The sequence below is a fragment of the Hermetia illucens genome, chromosome 3 (genome assembly GCF_905115235.1).
Source record: "Hermetia illucens chromosome 3, iHerIll2.2.curated.20191125, whole genome shotgun sequence".
NCBI lineage: Eukaryota > Metazoa > Arthropoda > Insecta > Diptera > Stratiomyidae > Hermetia > Hermetia illucens.
Genome location: NC_051851.1, coordinates 63843520 through 63864148, shown reverse-complemented (window position 1 = coordinate 63864148; position 20629 = coordinate 63843520). Strand labels below are relative to the sequence as shown.

General features: G+C 41.4%; 1 protein-coding gene across 2 annotated transcripts in view; it reads right to left on the bottom strand.

The window, feature by feature from the left end:
- The window catches only part of LOC119651966 (exosome component 10), a 29926-nt gene extending 9431 nt beyond the window's left edge, over positions 1-20495 (bottom strand). The window contains exons 1-6 of one of the 2 annotated variants that reach the window (XM_038055853.1): positions 20317-20495; positions 20080-20261; positions 10732-10944; positions 9928-10089; positions 9340-9864; positions 8791-9259 (exon numbers count right to left, since the gene is read on the bottom strand). In XM_038055853.1, the coding sequence (XP_037911781.1) occupies positions 8791-9259; positions 9340-9864; positions 9928-10089; positions 10732-10944; positions 20080-20261; positions 20317-20415 (1650 nt within the window). In that variant the 5' untranslated portion in view covers positions 20416-20495. Of the gene's footprint in view, positions 1-8790; positions 9260-9339; positions 9865-9927; positions 10090-10154; positions 10292-10731; positions 10945-20079; positions 20262-20316 lie in introns of those variants that run through there. The other variant, XM_038055854.1, reaches the window with a different exon arrangement.
- Positions 20496-20629: the final 134 nt, after the last annotated feature.

Below are 20629 nucleotides of genomic sequence, written 5' to 3'. Positions count from 1 at the left end.
AACTAAGGCCAGCATCGGAAAGTTCTAATCGAGACCTTTCTTTTGACATCCCACATGACTATATTTGGTGAAAAAAATGTATACCCCCTTTTGAATGTACACCTGGGACCTCCCCTTAAATTCGACGTAAAAGGATGTAACTCATTGTATGCATGAGCGTTCACAGTTCCCACCTTTCCACCAAATTTGGTGTCAATCGCTATAACAGTCTCCGAGAAAAATGCGTGTGACGGACAGACAGACAGACAATAAACCGATTTTAATAAAGTTTTATTTTACACAAAACCTTAAAAAGCATTTTAGCATGCTAGTCATGTACGTTAAGTGCTAGTCATGGAAAGAAGATGTCAAAAATCAAAATTATTTCGATTTTGTGCTTCCATGTTCCAATAATAATTTCATCGCCAGACAAATAACTGAAACTGTGGAAGGATCACTTCACTATAATATAGATGATTGGCCCTTACATTGAAATATGGATTACATCCTCAAATAACTATAACATAGAATAGACAACCGTTGCTTGTCAACTAAATGCGAGTGAAAGCAGGAGGGTAGCCTTCACCTTACCAACTCAAAAAGTGGCTCATCAGAGTAAAGGATATAGAAGGTAGAGACATCGTTTACTAAGAAGGTGACTAATTGGCCTCACATCAAATGGTTAGCCTTGAAAAAAGACACTGAATTTGCAACAGGAAAAGGGACCTAGATGCCAAGATAGCTACCTTACCTACTTGCTAATGACAGCGTTCTTCCTATCTGTATTAATGGACCAAACATGAGGTCTGTGCATATTTGGTCCATTAATACAGATAGACTTCCTTGTTTACAGTAACAATGCTCATTGTCTTTACGTCGTAGTCTAGAATATGAGAAAGCAGGGACCACACAATCAGTTATCAAAAATCAATTTTTGTCAATTCTCATCTGCACCGCTTCAACAGTACGTCGTAATACGTTACAATTTTGAAAGACCGAATACGTCTCGCGCAGATTACGTGCTTGGAAAGCCTCATTTTTCTGCTTTTTGGAAAAGCGAATGTTTGCGTAAAAAAATGAATAAAGTACCTGATTATGTTTTTTCTTAGTAATGTCTTTATTTTGCCAAATTTATTTCGAAATATTTGGAACGAATGTCAATCGGAGAATTTAACTGATTACAATTGTTTCCGTTATTTATATTCTAACTAAATACATAATGAACAGTTGGGCGGAAAGAGATTTAAGCTAACGTCGACAACTAACTAGTGGATTTCCGCTACAATACTTTAATAAAATACACATTCCTTTCATTCCTTCGTTTTTCAAAGGTCGTCAAATGCATTCACATTTAATCACAGAAAAACCCTTATACTAGATAGTAAAGCGTTGATATAATCGGTACATTTTATGATCCATCTCAAGGTATAAAGACATCGTGCGTTTCCTAAATTGATACTAGTTTAAACTTTGATATGTTAGCATTATGCCTGCACGATCAGACGACCATTTTGTTATTTTTTTCAAATACATTACTTCTTCTCTCATATTTAAAAAAAAATTTACCTTCACTGCCATATGTATTTTTCATGCTGATGAGTCTGATTTCTAGTTGTATTTGAAGTAAACTCCACCAGGGTAAGGCTAAAATTCATTGAAAATTGTATGTATGTCTCTGCTCACTCATTCGTGGAGAATATGACACATAGACAGTCGTTGCTACTGCTTTTTTCTCACTCCCTTTATTTTCACTGGCACTGTACTTCAGTTTCATGCTGTGCAAATGATGCACATACAACAACGAGGCAAACACAAATTCATAAACAAGCATCCATGACGACCGGAATTATTCGGGGCAACGAGATCATTATTATGAATTTCACAAGTGGATGCATACAACTCAGTCCCATTACCACTTAAATTAATGTACACCTGCAGCTACAGAGCCCGAAAATAAGTTTCTTCAGATACAGAATACAGATTTGCAAGCGAAACCGGCGGTTGAAATTACGTCCGGATGACGATATCGTGTTTCGATAAGAGACGAGTTACCTTGCATATACTGCACTCATCATCGCGGACTATGAACCATTATAAAGATTTTCGTCATTAACTAGCGTGAGTAAAGGCAAGTCCACATTCGTAACTACTTGACTTTCAAATGTGTAGTATTGAAATTTTTGTTTGAAAAACTTTCTTTGAATTATATCCTAATAATCTGCTGAAATTTCTCTCCAAGTTTCAAATCAATCTTAACGCGAATTTTTTACTACAAGACAGCATGCAATTGCCAGTTAACATACAACGCACACTCAACAATTACCGGCCAAATCTTTTTTAACAAACAAATATGGTAAAATATTGAAGTTGCAACTAACCAAATCGATCTCCCCCTCGGGCACCACCTTGTAATGGGGAAGCACGTAGTAGTTTATCACTACACAAAGGGTATCCAAAACATTTGAAAGGCTTCAACAGATTTACGGAGCAGTCTGTGGAAGACATGTTCTCGTTGATAAGAGGAACTGAAAACTTGACTGCGGCCGACCTATCGGTGACACTGATGCCTAATTCTTCCAGAAAATAGGAGGGGACGGCTTGCCAGAAGAAAATTTCAGCTGCAATGGAGAGAGCACTACAGGCTAAATCTTGCCTCTTCCGCCTCTATCAGGAAAAGTGGAAAAAGCAAGCTAGTGATGAGGACGGAACTGGTCTAATATTGATATATGAAAACGGATCCATGCGTGAATCTGATAAAGCTACCAGCCAACGACAACAAAAGGTAATTGAAATAATAAAAACTTGTTGTTTCTTTTTCGTTGGTGTGGATATTTATCCTTGCAAATACCGATATGTCGGGAACCACTTGTTCCCTTCATCAGTGCTAACAAGTTGTTAGCAACAAGTTGTTAGCACTGATGAAGGGAACAAGTGGTTCTTGTTGCTAACAACTTGTTAGCACTGATGAAGGGAACAAGTGGTTCCCGAAATATCGGTATTTGCAAGAATAAATATCCACACCAACGAAAAAGAAACAACAAGTTTTTATTATTTCAATTAATTAATCGTTGGAAACACCGCATAATTTCACTCAGAACAAAAGGTACTGCGAAAGAAGACGAGGTTTGTTGGAAGTGAACAAATGGGCGTTAATACACTATCATGTGTGGCAATAATAATAATAATAATCGTTGGCGCAACAATCCATATTGGATCAGGGCCTTGAAGTGTGTTAGAGCACTTCATTCAAGACCGTAACGGTACACTACAGAACACTGTAGGAGGCAATGTGGTCAGCATTGCGCTCGACCGAGATTATTACCCTGATTTGACTCAGGTACTCATTCACAGCTGAGTCGACTGGTGTCCGACGTCAAATCACGATACAAATCCCACTGTCACCAGCGAGATTTGAACCGCGACCTTCCGTACGACAGCCTTGCGCTCTAACCACTCAGTTATCCGGACAACTTGTGGCAATATCCAGAGAAATCAGATGCAAGAAAGTGGAATTTTCAGCGATGGATGGGGACAAGCTGGTAAACCCGAAAGATCCACACTGGACGCAACAGACTCTTCAGTTAGCATCGGTTTTCACATTAGGCTACATTTATGTCTACAAACATAAAGATTATTAAAATTAACCTGCAGCATGCCAAAATCTCTTCTTATCTACTGGCAGTAAGGCTGGCAAAGTTGCAGAACTGCCCTTATATATTTCTAGTACACAGACTTCGTTTGTGGTGTTGGATCAATAAAGGGGATTTTCTTCGATGAGAGATCCTTACGACGGAGAATTTGCGAACTGATGTAAAAATTGTTAGGGGCAACCATGGTAAGACAATTCTCTTCCCAGGACCTAGTTGCGGTAAAATAATGTCAAGAGGAAAAACGACATAATTGCCTCCACTAACCTACCCTATGATTCTTTAGTGTCCTCCGCCGACGCAAGAACTAAAGATTCTGGTAGCGTATGCAGAATCAAGTGGCTTTTAACTGTTAATGGGTTGTAATGCGAACACTCAGCATATTTGTTGGGGCAAGAGCAAATGTAATCCAAGAGGAGAGTTGTTTCATTTGATCACTTCAGCTGATCTGATGACCGTGAACCTCTGCAAGAGGAAGTGAAGTAATTGACCTAAGAATCTGTACTCCAAAGTTGTCAAAGTTGATTAAATATTGGTGAATGTTAGACGAAGTCCCACTGTCAGATCACTGTTACTTACAACTTAATATGACTATTGCAAGCGAATAGAATGCAATACATAGGGGGGTTCCAGCAAGGAACCAGACGCGCAGCTCCCTTAACTCGGCTGCCGCAAGCCAAAGCGGATGCCTCGCGCGCCTCTCGCCCTGGTCGCGTTTTCTTGCTGGACGAAGGACTTTAGTCGAGCCAAGGAGACCCGTTTGGTCGTGCCCCCGACATTGGCTATAATAAGATCGACCTCGCTCGAGGACTTGGAAGGGCCTCTCATAACGTGGCTGCAGAGGCTTCCGGAGGGCACACAGATCATTCTGACGTGTGTGGATTCGGGATCTCTGGGTACGTTAGCCGACATTGCAGAGAAAATCCATGAGGTCCACGTGCAACTCATGGTTGGTGAAGTGTCCCGCGACAACTTAAGGCAGGTAGCTCAGCTGTAGCAGATGGTGGCAGCATTAACAGTCACTGCTGAAAAGACTAGAAAATGAACCAGCCCCTGCAATTTCTCAGCAAAAAAATCAAACTTGTCTGGAGTTCTAGCGACTGCTACTCGAAATACAGCACCACGTCACCTCACAATCTACGACCACTTGAGCCGCCACAACTATCTGGTCAACACAAGCGGTGAAGTATCGGTTCTTCTAAATTAATATTACAATCATTGTAGCTCGCGGTAGCAAATTCTTCGTCGATCCGCACGTAGTTCACGAATTCGACCAATGTTTTCTTGGCGCTTCATAATCGCAGACATCAGCATACCCATCTTAGGCGCGAATTTACTGTGCCACTATGGTTTGCTAGTGGATATTCAAAATAGATCCCTCATTGGCCCCACCCTGTCCTTTAGGTTACCAAGAAAAATCTCACCCTGCTCACCCAGCACCCTTTCCAATCTTTTTAAAGACTTTGCCGACACACGTATTCGCGCACTTCTTCAAAAATACCCAACGTCACTACCGAGCGTAGTCTTTTTTAGCCCATTAAGCATGATGTTCAGCACTACATCAACACTACTGAGAACGACGAAGCATCCCCTCGCCAATTTGGGCACTTGAGTTTTACCAACTAGTTCACTTACGACATTCAACACGTGTCTGAAAAAGATGACGTGGTTGCTGACGCTTTGTCACGGGTTGCAGAGGTCAAGATCCCCACCACCGTCCATTTTCCGGCAATCGCAGAGGCACAGCAGGACGACTCAGTTCTTCAGAACTTGAGGACCAACTCCAAATACACATTTAGGGAGCTTCCTATATTCGGCTCAATATCCAGTATATACTGCGAGACCTCAGACAAGGGACGAACGTCATATATTCCGGTCGATTTTCGAAAGGAAGCATTTCACGCCGTTGACGATTTCGCGCACCCAGGCATTCGGACAACGAATCGGTTAGTCATCGCAAAGTATTTCTGGCCGTCCATGAACAAAGACATTAATTCTTGGGCCAGACGCAAGAAGTGCAAAACTACAAAGCATGTGAGGAAAGGGGTAGGACTGTTCCCTCGGGCTACCAAGCATTTGCACACAATGGACTTCGACATCATTCATCGTTCTTAGTCGCAGGCCCTGCCACTCGTTTTTCTTGGCCGACGAAAATCCAAGCCCGAAAAATTTGCTGCAAGTCCCGTGGAGCTGGTGTACGGGGAGAATCTGAGACTCCCCAGTGACGTTGTTCTCCACATCTGTTGGGTCTGCTCAAATATTGTGGGAAACTGGAAGGCGAAAGAGAGACTTTAAGGCTCTGCAGAGTCCTTAAAAGGAGTGAGTCGATCAAGTCGGACTCTTTTAGAAAACCGGATGGAACTTTTACGAACTCCAGAGTTGAGTCGGTATTCTCTTCGAAGTGTACCTCCCGGGAGAACAGGTGACAGAAATGGGTGGTTTTTGCAGACCTTTCAACAGAACGGTGGTTACCAATGACAAAGCGAGAGCTACTATACCGCCTTTTAAATACTTCAAAGCACTTGGCATAGGTAGCATCTATCCAGGGATGATAAAGGGTATAGAGCAATTGAGAAACATCGATTTTTCGAAGATATCTTGCTCTGGACCACGTGCCTACCTCTTGGCAAAAGGTTAAGGTAATATTCATACTTAAGCCTGGGTAGGCTTAAATCAGATTAACATCATTTTCGTTGAAATGTTTGGAGACACTAATCACATTCGCGGGAAAGTGCTAAGGTCGCACCCACTAAATGAAAACCAACACGCTTACCAGCGTGGAAAATTCTGTTTGTTTTTCACTTTTTGGTTTCAAAGATAGAGGACGCAACTATTAAAGCCGTAATGGGTGTGTTTGTGGAAATTCAAGTAACGCTTGACTGTGCGCTTTTGGCAAAGCTCTATATTTCCTCCAGAGGGCATGGTGTCGATGAAACTTTAACTAAGTGGATATATGCTCTGCTAACGCAGGGATTGCTGTGTTGTTGATCGCTACATAACAACAAAAGCGACGGAGGACTGACCCCAAAGAAGTGATAGATGGGGTTGTTGTGCTAGTTGTTGGTCGGGATCTCGGAAGGATGTGTAAAAATATAGAACGCGTTGTTGATTTGATTTACAATTGGTGTCTTAGGCACCGACTTTCAGTAAATTCAAATAAAACCACAATCGTATTATTTACAAAAAGGAAGAAACTGAATGACATTTTCTTTTCAGAGAAGAAGTATAATATCTGGTAGTTATGCTAAACAAAAAGCTTCTTTGGGACAAACATGTAAAGGTAAACATGAAAAGAGGTCTCACAGCTTATGGGCTGTGCAGGCGGACCTCTGCCTTGAAATAGGGACTTAGGCCTCAGGTAGTAATGTGGATATACCCTAGTATCGTTCGGCAATTAAGCACTTATTCTGTCAAGGATGCTCTCAACTAATTTTTTGTAATGCTTGCTGACAAATTGTCCACCTACCATCAACGTTTGTAGGTACTTTTTGACCAATATCACTTCACTTCGTAAATTCGCATGACATCAGAAAACCACCGCCAAATTTTACAGTAGATGTAACATATCGGGTATTCAGTTGTTCACTGTTTTGTTGTGTTGTCCACTGCTTACTGTAGGAACCGAATCTACTAATTTTCGTTTCGTCCGACCACACAACCTTCTTCCAATCCTCAATAGTATAGGATTTATTCTTATTCAAAAAGCTAGGTCTCACTTTTTATATCTCACTATGAGAAGTGGCCGCTTCACCTTTGGACGCCCTTTGAATTCGCTTTCTTTTGGAATATTTCGCACTGTTTCAATTGACACAAATACTTTGTCATCATTTTGGAAGGTTCTATTGACGTCTTCAACATTATTTTCGACTCCCAAGTGTTATTTGTCCGAAGATTCGTCATCTTATCGTCTTCAAAAGACACTCTTTTCTGCATGCCGAATTCTTCATTGTCAATACTTTGCACTGTTGACGGTATCTACTAGCATTGGAGATTGAGGAATGCAATGTTGTTATAATCTGTCCATGCATAAGACCCTTTTTTACCAGTTTCTTCATTCCTCGAACAAGTCCTGCTGAAGCTTTACTAATTTGTCGAAAATTTGAACAACTTAATTCTATATCAAGCTCCTTTTCTTTTCACCTCAAAATCAATATTATCCATTTTAAACGATGTTTATTTTCACTCCTAAACAACAACAATAGGCAAACATTTTATTAGAATTTCCATTATTGTTCATCACATTTTACAAGCAAACCCATACGTGGTTTCAGTAAGCAAAATCGTGATCAATTGTTTGAGTCACTCTATGTATATTAAAGCACTGTAATGAGAGCAGCTCATAGGGTAATATGCGGAAACAACGGAAGTGAAGGGTAGAGATTATTGGAAAAATAATTGAGAGAACTGAATCCAGTTCTTACAATGCTTTCTGATTCCCGGGTCCCCATGCATCTGTCTGGTAGAAAACATGAAGTTATCCTGAAACGTAGGCAAAACTGGGAAGCCCCAGTGGCGGGATATATGGAAGTTTTCTACATCAATCGCTCAAAAACAGAATAGGGTCCTGGAGCAGGGTCTACCTCTCAAGTAAAAACGAAACGTGAGGACAATATGCAACGGTTTTTCAAGCTGATATTTATGCGATCCTAAGGGCAGCGACGTGAGTGATTGACAAGCGGTTGAAGACCAGGCGCATCGCAGTGTAGCAACAGTCCAGCTGCATTGAAAGCGTTCAGCAGTCGTTCAGGAATGTAGAAACTGAAATCTCGGATGCCGTAGCAAAAGAGGGTAAATTTTCCGTCATGCCAGAACCGGAACAAGCATCCAAGCCCGCGAAGAAGCTTCCCATACTAGGAAGTAACAAAGCCTTAATACTGCTAGACACACCAAACTTTTCCTGCCAAAACCAAACATACTGCAAAGTTTATCCTATCGAAAAGCAGAAAAACTTGCGAAGTATTGTGGGCATTCTAATTGATCATAATTTACTAGCTGAACGTATGTTCAGAATAGGGATTCTCTAATGACGAAACGGAGGATCCACGGCACATTTTCTATTCTACCTCACACACATATAGCCAAATTAATTTGAGATCTCAGAAAATTTTAATTTTAAATATTTCTTGAAATTAAGAAAAAATAAATGTTTTCATCTTAGACTTACCTTTACTAGAGGTTGCTCCCTTGCCTTCAAAATAATTTGATGTAAGAAGTGCAGATGCTGCCTAACAAGAGGTGGAATCGGATTGCAACAAGCTAGCACCCCTTGCATTTCACGCGGCAAACTTTCAGCAATTTGCAACATCATATGATTAGGCAAAACATAACCGCAACTTTCATCCTCCGTCCGAGCGATTTTGTCACGCCACGCGAAAATCTCCTTCAAGGCAAACAATTGCCGATTGTCAAATGGTCGTTTCGATTTCCTAAAAATATCCATATGCGAGTCCGGAGTGAGTTTCGGTTTTTTATATCGCCTTTTGCAGACCTCAGTACTTTGTTTGAATGCGGTGACCAGAAGATTTGCTTCCGAATTCGAACGTTTCAACAGCTCATTACGAAGTTGTTCGTATATGTAAATTAAGTAGTGAGTGTCTTGTCGTGCATATGAGATTAATTCTTCCGGCAAAGGTCTGGAGAAGAATCAATTAAGGCGTTATGTCTAGGCTTAATGATAATTCAGAGAAAATAAAAAATCAGAAAAGCCTATTACCTTATCCTCCAATCAGCAAGCTGGAAGGCTTTATCAGCTTCGATATTGCAATAATTTTTCAATAAATATGCCAGCGACAACCTCGGAAATCCGAGCAGTTTCGCAGCTTCTGACGTATCAAACATGTTCACCACATACAAAGCTAAATCGCGTTGCAACCAATCAATATCACTAAGGGCACCATGAAATATTTTCAATATTTTAGGGTCCGTAAACACATCATTCAAGACATGTAATTCATCTCGTAAAGACAATGTGTCAACGATATAATCCTTTTGCCTTGTCGATATTTGCATGAGGCACGTTATTCCCTGAAAGGTCCGATAAGAGTGATGCTCTAAATCAACTGCAAATTCCGTGCTATGTTTCAGGTCATATAGTAAATCCTTTAGTCCTTTCTCATCTGCAACTTGAATAAGAGGAGTCTTCTCAATATCACGAGGCCGCTTGGGTTCATCTATGGGCGTCAAGAGATTTCTCGGAGTTTCCAGTTTCATCAATTCAAATTCATAGGGATGAAGATAACTGGAAGCAAAAAACACTGTTTTGCAATACCGCTCCGAAAAAATTACTTATAAATTTCATTACCTTACAACTATGCCATTTTCATCGTATTCTGGCAATATAGCTAGCGGTTTCAAAGAATTTGGCTTATCTTTGATCTTTGGCACGAATGGCGTTAATGAACTATTATCCACTGCTACCTTGAAATTTGCTTGTGGCCTTGCAATATTTTTCGCAGTGAGCAACCTGAAAATCAAAAAAAAAATCATTGTCAAGAGTGTGTGGTGAATTATTCCGTATAGAACTACCACCATATATTTTTAATAATGGCCATAATATTGTCACATTCCCTGTACTCCGACAAATTTATGGTGTGTAATAAAAAAATTTCCAATTCCTTAACTATAAATCTATTTAGAACATTTTTCATAACATGTAGAAATGATTGTTTCTTTGACAACAGAAATAAAGCCTACATAAACTAGTTGACGCGACTAGTTTTTGACGTTTTCCAAATTGATCATATACTGAACACTTCAGTGAAATTTACTCCATGAAACCAGGAAGGAATCTCTATTGCCAGGGCACAAGCCAAAGAGAGTGATTTTTCATTAAACAACACCGAGAATAGCGCATTGAAAACGTCTAGAAAGTTTCTGGGTGTTTGAGTTCACAATTTAATGTAAATCGTTTCATTTGTATCATCATACATTTTTTCGCAAATGGAGGGTAGACTGCAAAAATTTGGTAGAGTTGAAAATAAAAAAGAATCATTTCTATTAAAAGACTGATTTTCGACAATTTCAACGGTCATACCAGTTAACTGACTAAACGATTGGAGGAGAAAATAGAATCAACACCTTTGATTTGTTGTATGAATATACTTACCGGGCTGAACGGGGAAGTTCATTTCTCTTCAACACATTCCAGCTCTCTGCATTTCCTCTTTGTGAGATTGAAATATCTGCCAGTTGCGTTTCTACAATTATGGTTTCAGGATTTTTCTTTATCCCAGCAATATCGTCTAGATTAGAGTTTATACGCTCCAGCATCGCATCGTTACACTCTTGCAGTAATTCAAGTTGTTCATCTTGTTGACGTCTGTGAATAAAGTTTCAAATTAATTAAAAGGAAAGGAATAAATCTTCAAACTAAATTCTTAGATTTAACTGAAAATTCTAAACATGACTCGAGAATTAGAAGCAACAGAGGCACTTAAAATTATAAATTCTAGAGAAGGTAAGTTAGATTTTGTATACCATGAAACAACTATCAAAAGTTTACTAAGTTGTGAAATATAAAAAAAAACAAGCCGGAAAACGGGAGCTTGGCGATTCAAGTATAAAAGGTTTTGCTGATTTTTTTTATGTAAGAATATTTGGGAACACGATGGTTCCATTTAAACGTAGCTCGTAGTGTATATACGTTGAATACACCCGATATTCAATGCGATGTGATTATTATTATTTTGTTAAGGGAAAGTCGCATCGCGTCCTTGAAGAACTATTGTGCCCTTCTTACTGGTTATAGTGTACCTATTGATCATAGGATCTCAGCAGGCCTATAACCGTTAGGAACTTTAGTATGTTCCCTTAATTTATTAAGTGTTCTCCCAGATGCCTTGATCTACTTTGCACAAGTGGCGGAGACTGTCTCAGGACGTGTATAGAGGTTTCGTCATCCTCCTCCCAAAACCTGCAGGCAGTGTCCGTAGATATCCCCAGCTTCCCTAGGTGATAGTTCAGCCGACTATGGCCATTAAGATGTCCCACTATGATTCGGAGGTTCTTTTTGGTGAGGTTTAAGCAGTTCTTTGTGCATATGGGTTCGTATCCCCCAATAAGCACCCTGGACTGCTCCACCCCCGGTAGGCCCGCCCAGTATAGTTCCCTCAACCATTCCTCTTCATTTCTTAGATTCATAGCCATGAAACTATTCCGATTCCACCGTGTAAAGGCGTCCTTGCTTCCTTATTGGCTACTTCGTCCGCTGCCTCGTTGCCTTCCAAACCAGCATGGCCTGGAACCCAAAGTATCCAGACCTTGTTGGACGAGCCGAGTGTATTCAGTCTTCCAAGGTATTCCCATACCACTTTAGAGTTCACCTGGTTGGACCTAAGTGCCTTGATCGCTGCTTTGCTATCGGTGAGAATAGTTATGGTCTGCTCCCTATAGTTCCTTTGCCGATTAAAGGAGGCACATTTATCTATGGCGTATATTTCCGCCTGGAATATGCTAGTGTACTTGCCCATTGGCTTTGCTTTGAGGGATCCGTCAGTGTACCAAGTAAAGTTGCTGGTTAAACCGACTGTCGCAGCCACGCTCTCCCGGTTTGCCTTGTTACTCCAACGTATTTCAAACTTCTTATCGAAGTGAAATCTCGTTGTCATGTTATCCCTTGGTATAGTAATTCAGGATACCGCCTAGAAAGAATATCAATTTTCCTTCGATTTAGGCAACTCCCGGCCTCACTCATACTATTACATCCTAAATATTGCCCTCCTTGCCTGCATCTCGTTATGGTTCTTAGGTGATCAAGCTTACGCCTCATTGTGAATGGTACTATGGTGATTTTGGCTGGGTTGATCCGCAGTCCCACCTTCCTGCACCAGGCGCTAGTAACCTTTAGTCCAGTTTGGATTCTATCACATACCCATATTTGTCCCTACAGATTAAAACAATTCCAAATTCCAAATTCCAGTCCAGGAGTTCATCCACTACCATACTCCACATCAGCGGCGACAGTACCCCATCCTATGGACAGCCTTGAGTGGTGTTCATGATAATAGAATTTGTACCTGTCGGTACTTCTATTTACCTGCTTTCTAGCATTTTGCCCATCCAGAATTCCAGGGTGTTTCCCACTCCTTTGCGGCTCAGGGCATCCTGTATCTCTGTGTGCGATGTGTTGTCGAATGCTCCTTCGATATCCAAAATAGCGCACAGTGCAATTTCTTTTGCTTTTATGGCATCCCGTAGTACCTCTGTCAGCTGATACGGAGCAGTTTCAGTTGACCGTCCTGCCCGGTAAGCGTGCTGACAATGATGTAGGGGTTTACGCTTTAGAACGTTAGTTCTAATATAGTTGTCTATGACCTTTGAGTACGAACGTTTTGAGTACGAACGATGTTAGGCAAATTGGCCTGAAAGAGTTAGGGTGAAAAGGATCCTTTTTACCCGCTTTCGGAATAAAGACCACTTTTGCCCATCTCCATGCCGTTGGTATGTATCCCAGTGCTATGCTCCCCCTTACCACACTCAAAAGAGACTCTAAGATAATTCCTAGGCCTCTCTGGATGAGTGCTGGGAAAATGCCATCTACTCCGGGGGATTTCAATGGTTTAAAAGTTCCAACTGCCCATCTTAGCCTAGCTTCTGAGCATACCTCTTTTGCTAGTTTCCAGCCCTCGTTCCTTCCCCTTTTATTCGTCATTGGGGTGTCAGGCAGAATGTTGTCGCCTGCCACCGAGGGGTAGGACTGAGAAGCAGGTGTACCCTGTCCTCCACATTCTCAGTAAATACCCCGTCTTCCTTTTTCAAGCAGACAGAGGATATTCCCCGGTCTCTGACTACCGCATTGTACAGCCTGATTGCTTCTATGATCTGTTCGATCCCTTCACAGAATTCCCTGAAACTGTTCCGTTCCGCTTCACTGATCGCGATGCTATACGCAGTTAGTGCATTTTTATACCTCTGCCAGTCCCCGGTTTGTTTTGCCCGGTTGAAGAGTTTTCGTGCCTCTGTTCTCATTCTGGCCAGGTTCTTGTTCCACCATGGTACATTCCTTGATGACTTAACTGTCTTAGCCGGACAGCTGGCCTCATATGCGTCAATGATTGTGATGAAGTTTTCCACCACTGTTTTTATGTGATACTGACATTTTAAATATTTTACTAATAATAGTAGGTGTTCTACCAAACTTTCCAGGATGATGCTTCATATGAGGACATATATTACTGTCCGGATCTAGGATGAACTTAAACAGAATGCACAGTAAATTTTCAAAATATACGAATATACGATTATCAACTTTATTTGAACAGATGTCATAGCGGAGAGTATATCGGGGCCTATATTCCATTCAGATTTTTCGCTTCTACTTCTGAGAACGGATCCTTAAAGCAATTGACCTCTTTCAGACCCCCGGTCACTTCCTTTTTGCAACCAGTATCAAAACTAATATTCGGAAAGTATTAATCGGGACCTTTTATTTAATATCCTGCATAGCAATAAATAATAAAAATAACCATTGGCGCAACAATCCAATTGTTCTGGGCTTTGAAGTCTGTTCATTCAAGACCGTAGTGTACCATTACAGGATTACAGTACCATATAGGAGGCAATGTGGTCAGCTTTGCGCTCGACCGAGATTATTACCCGGATTTGACTCAGGTACTCATTCACAGCTGAGTCGACTGGTATCCGAATTCAAATCAGGATACAAATCCCACTGCCACCAGTGGGATTTGAACCGCAACCTTCCGTACAACAGCCTTGTGCTCTAACCACTCAGCTATCCGGGCATGGCTATGCTAGGAGAAAAAAACTGCACCACAAAATAATTTGAAAACGTGTATGGTGTAAATGTTTGGGTATGCGAAAGCTCTGTTCAAAGTGGGTGTCACACGAACTTAACAACGAGTTGACGATTCTGAGCAGTGTTTGAAGTTCTTCCTCCATAAAAAACCCGAATTTATCCAACGATATGTGACAATGAAAGAAACATGGCTGCCTTATCCACATCAGAATCGAAACGATCGCCATCTGAGCTGACTCCACGTGAAGAACTCATTCCAAAGTGTGCAAAGACACAACGGTCGACTGACAAGGTTATGCCATCAATATTTTGGGACCATCTTGGGAAGGGAAAAACCATCAACAGCGACTAGTATTAGGTTGTTGCACATGAAATGGCCGATTTGGCAATCAAGTAAAGTTAGTTGTAATTTTCCTGTATCAAACCACGACCAGTTGGCGCTGTTGGTGTCGGATAATGAAGTATAAATACTCCTCAAGGAGTCATTTCAGTTTTGACTACCGTTGTGATAACAGTGAATAAAAAGGAAAAAAAGGATGAAAAAGAGCCAAAGCGTATACTTTTTCTGTATGAGTTCAAACTCGGTCATAAAGCAGCGGAAGTGACCAGGAACATTAACAACGCATTTAGAACTGATACGGTAAGCGAACGAACCACACGGCGGTGGTTCGAAAAATTCCGGTCAGACGACGTAAACCTTCAAAGTGAGCCACGTAGACATCCAAGATCATCGATTGACAACGACGAGCTGCGTTGGTAGTCGGATCCGACACACGTCAGTCTGTGAGGGACATTGCAGAGAAACTGGGCGCACAGTATTCGACAGTTTCCCGGCACTTGCAACAACTTGGAAAGGTGCAAAAGCTCGACAAATGGGTCCCACATGCCCTTACGGAGCAAAACATGGCCCCTCGAAAGGAAATTTGCAGTTCTTTACTCTCCTACAACAGAAGCGATCCCTTTTTGCACAGAATAGTGACATGTGATGAAAAGTGGATATTATACGATAATCGTCGCCGATCAGCACAGTGGCTAGATGCTGATGAGCCACCGAAGCATATACCAAAACCGAGCCTCCATTCGAAGAAGGTAATGGTGACTGTTTGGTGGTCTACAGCTGGAGTTATCCACTATTCTTTTTTGGCAGCTGGAGAAACGATAAATGCACAGAAATGCTGTGTCCAGCTCGAGGAAATGCACCAAAAATTCAGTATTCAATGGCCGAGATGCATCAACAGAGATGGTGTCATACTCCTGCACGACCTCATGTTTCCAGAACAATGATTCAAAAGTTGAGTGAATTGCAGTATGAGACTCTGCCTCATCCATCATATTCACCGGACCTTTCGCCAATCGACTATCACTTTTTTAAACATTTGGATCATTTTTTGGCGGAAAAACAATTTAGAAATGAAGAGGCTGTCAAAATTGCCTTCGACGAATTTATCAACACCCGACAGTTGGACTTCTATAAAACTGGCATACATGCCCCTGAATCTCGCTGGGCGAAGTGCTTTGAATCGACTGCCACCTATTTTGATTAAATAAATAAATTTTTGTAAAGCTTACACCTTACGTTTGAAATTTTAGTACCAAAGCGGCCATTTAATTTGCAACAACCTAATACATAGTGTTATTGGGGAGTTGAAGGATGAAATCGAGGAAGAAAAGGAAGGCGTTGTTTCACCAAAACAATGCACCGTGTCACAAATTAATGAAAACGATGGCAAAATGGCATGAATTAAGCTTTGAATTGCTCTGCTTCAACCATATTCTCCAGATCCGGCCCCCAGTGGCCTTTTTCCTGTTCTCAAACCTTAAGATTACATATTCAGTATATGAGACTAATATTAAATGCATTCAACATGCTGGATGCGGCCGGTCAGTTAGGTTCTGTAATCGTTGATTGCCTATTCGAGGTTAGAGTAGCAAAAAGCTGCAGCTGCGAATGCATTGAATTCGTTCAAAAACACGTATAGTGCTCTTCCCAAGGATGTACTGAATGCGTCGGAAGTTTTATGCATAACAACAGTGAGAGTTCGAACAAACTTTTTTGAAAAATCTCACCAAAACGCTTGAGTGGAACATTTGTCATCGTTGATATTGCAGCTGATGTACCAGCCTGTACCTTCAACGAAAGTTCTTAATTATTAACCTTTACGCAAGGCATGAGAATCAGCCATGGACCAAGCGCTCATGAATGAGCGCGATAAGTCGAGCGGAGCCGGGAGCTGAAAAACAGACTGAAGAAGACAGGGTTCGTCCTAGACAGGAGCAAAAAGTGCTTTAGACATCATCGATTATAGCAACATCCTTTATGGACCTAGCAACGATGATGTGAAGAAGCCAGTAAAACTCGCTTATGAACATTTTATTCCAATTTTTTTTATTTTCAAAAGTTCAAAGCGTTTTTCCCAAAACTCACTTTTCGTTTTTCAAAGTCGGGGTCTATCATAACAACAAAATTACTGCACCAATCCTTTTCAAATTTTGAACACTATGCATCCAATGTGTTTAGAAACAAGATGATCAGATCGAGTAATAAGCCTCGGCAAAATACTAGGGCGTCCACCTCAGCCGACGCGCCAGGACGGGGCCACGGTCCTGTCGGGAAAGGGATAAGCGTTCTTTACGCATGGACGGCGTCACGACGTAAGTAAGTTAGTCTGAACTAAAAAATAAGTATCTGCACGCTAAATGTTGGCACCTTAACTGAAAAAACCGAGGAACTCGCAAGCCCATCGGAAAAGGCATCTTGAAATCTGCCTCTGCAAGAAACCCGATGGTCTGGTGCCAAAAGTTGCGACATTGAACGCGAACGCTGTAAAAATGCCTATAAACTTCTCTATTTTGGTAGCCCACATGCTCAATATGGTGTTGTCATTACCATCTCAGAGGGTTTCCGTGATGCCTTTAAAGAAGTCGAACGATTTGATGATCGGCTAATGAAACTCACCATTATATCAGCTGATAGCACTATTCACTTCTTCGCCGCATACGCACCACAGACAGGTCGACCTGAAGTCGAGAAAGATGCCATCTGGCAACTTCTCAATGAAAAGACTTGTCACGTGCCTGCTGATTATCATTATCATTGCCGGCGATCTTAAGGGTCATGTGAGTAAATATGCAGATGGTAACAGGTGCCATGGGGAAAGGGGTTTGGAGCGCGCAACGAGGGTGCCGAGCGTATAATCGATTTTGCGGACACCCATGACCTTGGACTAATGAATACATGGTTCATCAAACGATTGTCTCATCTTCCTACATTTTATAGTGGAAACAGTAAAACGCAAATCGACTATATTCTCATAAGACGCCGACATTTTACCATCGTCACTGATTGAAACGCCGTTCCCTATAAGATCATCGCACCTCAACATCGGCCGTTGATTGTCATCCGGCGAATTAAGCAATCGATAAAACATTGTGAGGAACGCACTGTCCCGCCGCGCATTAATTGGTGACGATTCCGTAAGAACAAAGAAGAAATGACCTCACTTACGCGATTACGAACCATTACGAATGTGCGAAAATCGTAGAAAATGGAATGACGATGTTGAAATGAAGATCTGTGAAATCCCCCTACCACTGGTTTCCCGACAATAAAATGGGGGCCAATTGGCAAATTTTTAAGAATGTCAACCGTGAAGCAAAGAATACGGTTGCCGTCACCCGAGCGGACCACTACAAAAATCTTTACAATAAACTGGATACTCGGGATGGCGAGAGAGATCTGTATCAACTTGCCAAAAGCTGAAACGAACACACACAGGATATCGAACACTTCTGTTGCGTTAATGACAAGAAGGATACTCTGCTTACCAACCGTCGAGCCGCGACGGATAGATGGCGAGAATACTTCGAGTAGATTTCAACTGAAGAATTTGCTCATCCTTCACTTCCACAATAATTGCCGACATTTGGAGCAGTTAACGCAACTGAAGTCAAGGAGGCAATAAAACGAATGAAATTGGGGAAAGCCACAGAACCTGACGACATCGCATCTGAGTTCTGGAAAGCGAAGAGCTGGGACCCAACAGCGTGGCTGTATTCTTTAATCGGGTTATTCAGGAAGATAGAACACCATCTGACTGGCAAGAAAGTACTATAATCCCAAGGAGAATGATCAAATTACCGTCCGATTCGGTTACTTTCCCATACCATGAAGATTTTTGAACGCATTCTTGACAACCGTAATCGCGAAATCGTTGAAATAACCATTAAACAAGCCGGATTTGTCAAGAACTGCGGAACTACTGACGCAATACACGCTGCGCGGTTACTCATAGAAAAACCGTGAGAAGCATCGCCCTCTTTACATTGCATTTCTGGATCTAGAGAAAGCGTTTAACCGTCTACCACACGAGCTCATATGGTATGCATTACGACAACACTTAGTGCCAGAAGAATTCGTGCGCTGGGTTCAATTGCTCTACCACGATCAAAACCGCTTCGTGTCTCTGTTGGTGTTCATCAAGGAAGCGCCCTCTCACCACTCCTCTTTTTTCTTGCTCTGTCAATGTCATACGGGACATCCAACGTCCAGCGCGCTATACACTGCTTTATCCAGATGATGTTTTTCTAGCATCTGATGATAAAAATGATCTCGGCAACTTGCCCAAAAATGGAATGATCGCCACATGCAACACGGTCTCAGATTGAATCTGAATAGAACTGAATTTTTGACGATCAAACTCCATGAAACAGGCACAATCAGCCCCAGAACTGAACGACTTAAATATCTCGGGTCAACGCTATCAGTCAATGGAGAACTGCGTTATGAAATTGCTTCACGCATTAACGCAACTTGGATGAAGTGGCGTTCCACAACTGGTGTTCTTTGTGATCGACGTATCAGCTAACGTCTCAAATCCAAAATTTAACGCGTCTTGCGGTAGTGGAGACGAAGATGTTACGTTGGACTAGTGGCGTGACACGTTTTGATCACATCCGAAATGTGGATATCCGCGATCGATATGGAGTTGCCACGATCGTGGAAAAACTGCGAGAGAGGCGTCTTCGATGGTGTGGTCACGTCATTCGCGCTAACAAGAATTCACTTGGTCTACATATCGAGGTCGACGGAAAGCGACCAAAAGGTTGGCCGAAACAACGTTGGCTCGATACGCTGGATGGGGATTTAAAAGCATCGAGGTTGCATCCAGATCAGGCATTTGATAGAGCCAAATGCCGTAACCGATCAAATCGAGGAGGGACAAAGGCTGAAGAAAAAGAACAGCAGATTTTTCAATACGGTAAAAAGATAAATTTTCCCAGACACGTTTTGTTGAATATGAATCAAAATATCAATTATCAATGTTCTAACGGTTACAAGCAAGAAATCGTGCAAACCTATCGCTAGTCGTCTGACAGACCCATTTAAATTCTTCACTAACAAGGAAATGGTTTTGAAATCGGGGAAAATTTAAATAGATTTATTGGACAGCTTCCAATATATTTGATAGTTTTGTTGACTGAAGACGTTAGTACATTGGGATCTACTTATTTTAGCTTATGTCTAAGCAGACATATTTGGCCCAATTTTGTTAAAAGTGTTAAAATATCTTCTGATAATTTTTCTGACAGGCTATAACCCGGTCGTAAATCTTAAATGCCAATTCCGAAGCCCATCAAATCTACTTCAACTTCCCATGAAAAGAAAGACCATTATGAAATTCCGCTGAAATGAAGACCTACCTTTGAATATTTCCTTTGACATTCTGTTGTTTTAAGACACTCGATATTATTCCCAAGATGCGGTCGGACTGCGTTTCAACGACTTTACAAAATGTGGGGTATGCACAGTACAAATCCCGGGGAGCACCCGAAGGGAAACTGTTTACGGATCTTATCCCTTCAACGATTAATGCAAAACCGTTCTGTAAAATAAACAGTTGAGAGTTAGCATGCAATTTTCATGTTTGAATAACCTACCTTAGTAAATTCATCTATAGTAGCAAAGTTGCCTAACCCTCTTGTTGATTGGTGCGATTTTCTAGCATGCATTTGCTGATTACTTCCCCCAGGTTCCATTTTCAAAGAAACGCTTCTAAACCATTCAACACCACATGAAAATACAGAAATGACACATCTTTCAGGTTATTTCTGAAACTGTCAACGGACCATTCACACCAAGTAAAACAGCCCCATCTAACATTTGTATATTCACAATGGCCTGCAGGTCGATGGCTACTACCGAGTTCAACAAATAGATCCAAACAAGTCACGAATTCGTGTATATGTAGCA